The sequence below is a fragment of the Bombyx mandarina genome, chromosome 09 (genome assembly GCF_030267445.1).
Source record: "Bombyx mandarina strain Sakado chromosome 09, ASM3026744v2".
Lineage (NCBI taxonomy): Eukaryota > Metazoa > Arthropoda > Insecta > Lepidoptera > Bombycidae > Bombyx > Bombyx mandarina.
In genome coordinates, this window is record NC_143216.1 from 8,667,360 (window position 1) to 8,672,555 (window position 5,196).

Here is a 5,196-nt window from a genome sequence, read left to right on the forward strand (position 1 = left end):
GAGCGCATAGAGGACAAACAGTCATCATATATCCATAACTAAAGCGTCTACGGCTTGGACGATAGGGAGCGTAATTTAGCAATAATGAGAGAGAGAGAGAGAGAGAGAGAGAGAGAGTGTTCTTTATTGTACACCAAAAAAGAAATAAACAGTGCGATACATTAAACACAAAAAAGTACAATTGGCGGTCTTATCGCTAAGAGCGATCTCTTCCAGACAACCATTAGGTGGACAAGAATCGTTGGGTATCAATATAGAATAATACTAGAAAATCATTTCGTTAGAAAGGTGAGCGAAAAATAAAAGTTGTATTGGATTTCTTCGTCAGATATCGTGCGATGTACAAATACCGGCCTCAAAATCCTGACGAGCTCGAACTGAACGAGGGTGATACGGTGTACGTACTGGAGAAATGCGACGACGGCTGGTACGTCGGCTCGAGCCAGAGAACCGGCCGCTTCGGTACCTTCCCAGGTAAAATTTGCAAAAGAATTAACTGTGAAATTCCAAAATGAAACTGACTGACTGATTTTTAAGACAGCACCTGAAGTAAAGCGGTTAAATGTGGTACTTGGATACCGTCACCTACTTGAGACAAGGTCGATGTCTTACAGAGCATTTGAATTTAAATATCCATCGAAATAAACGAGAAATTGTGAACGTACGTCACAGTAACTCCAATTTATTTCAGCCAATTTAAAACACTATATATGTAGACACATAATAATATGTTTGTGTGTGTGTATGTCACATTGGCATATCTTAAGTCTCAATAACTCACATCATACCACTAATAGATTCTTCGGCATTTGATTCGTTTCGTAAGTAGGAATTTTTTGCGGGAACGCGAGGAGTGAAGTTGTGTGATTTGTTTTATTTTGTCTAGTGTTTCTTCATGTTTATATGTGTAATTACGGTGGTTTATTAACTGTTTAATATCTGTGAAAGTGCACAAACCTGGGAAAATGAAACAAAGCCGCTGGACGTAACTTCTCGGAATCCTCCAAAAAGTCCTTTCATTTAATTTCATCCCAGTTGATTAATGTCTCAAATTAATCATCTTCATTTTTGATTTCCCTCCATATTATCATTTTTCATAAAAATAAGAATATAAATTAAAATAAGACATGACCTTAAAGGCTTTAGTTACAAGGTCATAACATCACTTAAAAAAAAAGGTTTCGTAATTAAAGCATTGTAATCGGCAGGCAACTACGTGGAGCGTATCTGATAGCGCGAGACGTCGCTGTTCCGTCGGCTGCGGCGCGCTGCACTGTGCGGCCGGCGGCGTCGCTGAACTGACGCGCTAACACGTGCCACGGTACAACACTACACAACCTCCATACCATTATGCAGGGTGTAAACACACCGTTTACGAAATCGAAACGAGATTTTTTTTTTATTGCTTAAGTGTGGTGTTAAGTGGTTACCGGAGCCCATAGACATCTACAACGTAAATGCCGCTACCCACCTTGAGATAAGAGTTCTAAGGTCTCAGTCCAGTTACAACGGCTACCCCATCCTACAAACCGAAACGCATTACTGCTTCACAGCAGAAATAGGCGGGGTGGCGGTACCTACCCGTACGGACTCACAAGAGGTCCTACCACCATTAAAAAATCTGTCTTTTATATATTATATATAACCTTACTAACTTGACTCAAACTAAACTATGTTGTAATCATATTATATTTCGCAAAGGCGAAGGCGGCTACCCCGTGTTCATCGTGATCGTAGATTTCGCGCATAAATCTTTGTTGGTTATTGTTACATTGCGTGCGATGTATAAAAGCTTTAGAACAAATACATTTTTAATGTTGCCTTGTTAACTATTCTTCTAATTTACTTTATTTACAGTAACGGTTCCAATACACCCTGTATACTGTTAATACTAGTGCAGCCCGAAGCCTATTAATATTTTATGAGACAATATTTACAACTTAAATTACCTTAAAAATCACCAATTGTACGGTCAGCTGCAAAATTGAATGGATACCTTGAGTTCCACAATCGAGTGAATATTTCAATCAAGTTAATAAAAGTACACACTAGATGGCGTTACTGATTGTATTCACTATATGCATATTATTAATTGACAAATCGGCTTAATTCTAATTTTACTTTTTAAATATATAGCTCTCGTCAAAATACTTTATTATATATAGCATAAATATCTATACACGATTACAATAAAATAAATACACTGAAATATAGTAAGTAATACGCTATCAATGACAAATGGCGTTAATTCCTTTACACTTTTACCATACTATATCCATATCCATACATTTTTGCAGCCCCTAAAAACATAATCACGAAACCATACAAAATGTACTGCCAAATACCAAATCAAATAACTTCGGAGCTTGAGCTTTGTAATAAAATTGTTGGCTGTTGTATTCGAGGCGTAGAAAAAATACGGCTTCAATTCATATTCGACAGACAATGAAATTCAATTAATTAATAGGAAAATGATCTTGACATTAGAAGCATCATTTTGAGGTGACTACTTTTAACGAAAATAGCATTATACGGATTCTAGTGTCTTACAAAAACAATTGTTCCCTTGGCGTTTCGCCCTCGGAACTATAGTCCCATTATAAACAATTCTTAGATCAATTACTTGACATTATTATCCTACAACATTACAGTCAATTACAATTTGAACAGTTCAGTGTTGAAGTCGTAAAAGTGTTTATCCAACCTCTTGCGTCTAATGTGGAGATTAATCATATCCTAAATATGTTATCCGTATCCGTTTACGTAGTACCTAGTAGATTGCCTCGATATTACCATGAAAGATACCAAAATATTGCCATGACTTTAAGTAATTTTTGTACAAAATATAGCATGAATATTTATTCTAGAAGAAGTAAGTTCTTAAACTTGATTTGTATAGATCCGTTTTATAAGGACAAAAAAAAATATGGCAACATCGTGGCATCTAATTTTTTTAGAGGGCTTACTGTAATATTACATATTTTGTTCTTTTTAAACAAAATAAGTTCAAAATGTAAAGATGAAAACGTCAGTGTAAGCAATCCAAAGTTGTGCTGAGTTCCAAAGAATATGTCTAAAATGTTGTAAAATTGTATAAATTTTTATTAAAAAAAAATACTTATTTACTTATAATTTATCGTAGTTATTTATTTAAAACATACAATTGACCATAATGAGCTCTTCATTTAAAAGTGAAATTTTAAAAGAATGTAGCTCTGCACATATTTCATTAATGAGAATGACTAACAAAAAAAATTATATTATCGGCAAAAGTCAAACTTTGAGTGATAACTTGTAGTTTGGCGATAACAAAGTTTAGACATTTTGTGAGCGTTGATGAAAGGCTTCACATAACATTAATTTAGTGTAATAACTTATTGACAAGTATGAAGTATTAGTTACCGTGTAGTTACTTTACTCAGGCCGTCTTTAACCAATTTAAGGCACTGGGCATTTCGGGATAATAGGCCCCTATGACTGTTGTTTAACGAATGGTCATTAAGCTACCACGGTCTACACCAGATGAATTTCCGGTGTACTCTCTCATTTTATGAGATGTTCTTGAGGGAGGGTTCCAAGGATATCAGGGCTCTAGGTTCCGGCTCGGAGTGACTAATGGGAAAAAGGGGCCTGATAATACTCAAGTTACACATTGACTAGTACATTAGGGCGAGTTTTTGGCAACGTTTGACAATACATTATGATTAACTAGGTGATACATTATTTAATTGAAATTTAAAGCATATTGTAAGGAATGAATTAATCAACCGATTATATGGTATGTAATTTTTGTAATAATTATCAAAAAATATTATTCTTCATCATTCATAAATTCTAGTCAATGAATTTTGTGCTACTTTTGTTGTTTTCGTTGTCGACTCCTTTGCTGAAATTCTTGAAATGTTTTATCCCTAAAGATTAGTTATAAGAACCGTTTATATGTAGTTTTAAGTAGATCGAATCCTGATATCGCATACAGCACTCGCCCTACGTGAAATGCTTGTTATTTTTCATAATGCATTACTAGTGTATTTTATTTTTAACCTATTATTGTATTGTTGTATTTACTTTTGTTAAATTATTTTTTAAAGCACAAAAATTTTATTTGTTGTTGACACCTTGAAGTACGATGTAACATTAACTGCTACTGTTCAAAATCACACCTAATAAAATAATCTTTCTATTTAAACCATTGTTTTATTTCATTAAATCTTTTTTATTTAATAGCATTTATAATATCAAATATCAATTGCAATCTCTGTAAAATGGCATTCGAAATATCAAAATTTAATTTTAAATACATTTTAAACGGGTAACCCATTTATTCAATACCTATTACTGACATAAATTATTACTGACTTACTTAATGGTATATCTTTTAAAAAGGAGGTTGTTTCCGAAATCATTTTTTATCCGTATTTTTTATATAATTGAAGTCAAAGCAAAAACCAAGCAAAGCCAAATGATATTTGACGCGACCAATAGTTGGTCTGGCGCCGTGCTTTTTAGTAAGTATAAGAGAAGATTAAATTATTCTAAAAAAAAGGAAGTGTCTATGCGCTAGAAGTGAAATATTCGGCTAAATCCTATCAATGTACACGCTACTCTTCATAATGTCCCTTCCTTGAGCGCAATTTCTGTTACATTAAGTTTTCAAATCACAACATTGCTAAATAAGCTGTTTACGAATGGCTTCCAGAATTATGGAGTAATATCACTAAAACAAACTCTTGTTAAAGTAAAAAATATATACATTCAACTAAGACGTCTTTAAATCTGGGTAATGGCGTCCAGCTGGAGAAGCTCTGGTAATCGTTTAAAATCAGCAGGTATGTGAGCTGATCTGAGAAAATTGAAAAATTCTCAGCCTTTTCGCTTAGAATCCGATTCAAAAATATTACTTGATCGTTGTATTTTCAGCATCACAACTTAAGGTAAACCGTGGAAAACAACGAAAAATACTGGGCATGATATTTGTCTCGTGTCTATTATCTTCCCTCCAAAGTATTTGCACGTTACCACATAACATACCAATAAGAAATTTAAAATTCTCAATGTTGTTTACATTCCATAGACTTGTGATAAAAAAGAAGATAAATAATCTCAGTTCAAAATATGCTCGTCTGTTTTTGTTGAAAAACTTAAAATATGACAACATTGCAATCTCGTCGCTAGGCAACGAGTTTTGTAAACAAT

General features: G+C 33.8%; 1 protein-coding gene and 1 long non-coding RNA gene across 24 annotated transcripts in view; one reads left to right on the forward strand and one right to left on the reverse strand.

Annotated features, from left to right (window-relative positions):
- The window catches only part of CAP (Cbl-associated protein), a 155,387-nt gene extending 151,198 nt beyond the window's left edge, over positions 1–4,189 (forward strand). For all 23 annotated transcript variants that reach the window (XM_089729773.1, XM_089729774.1, XM_089729790.1 and 20 more), the window contains 2 exons: positions 329–474; positions 1,209–4,189. In XM_089729773.1, the coding sequence (XP_089585899.1) occupies positions 329–474; positions 1,209–1,231 (169 nt within the window). In that variant the 3' untranslated portion in view covers positions 1,232–4,189. The remainder of the gene's footprint in view (positions 1–328; positions 475–1,208) is intronic.
- The window catches only part of LOC149502331 (uncharacterized), a 134,286-nt gene that overhangs the window by 33,435 nt on the left and 95,655 nt on the right, over positions 1–5,196 (reverse strand). The window lies entirely within an intron of this gene.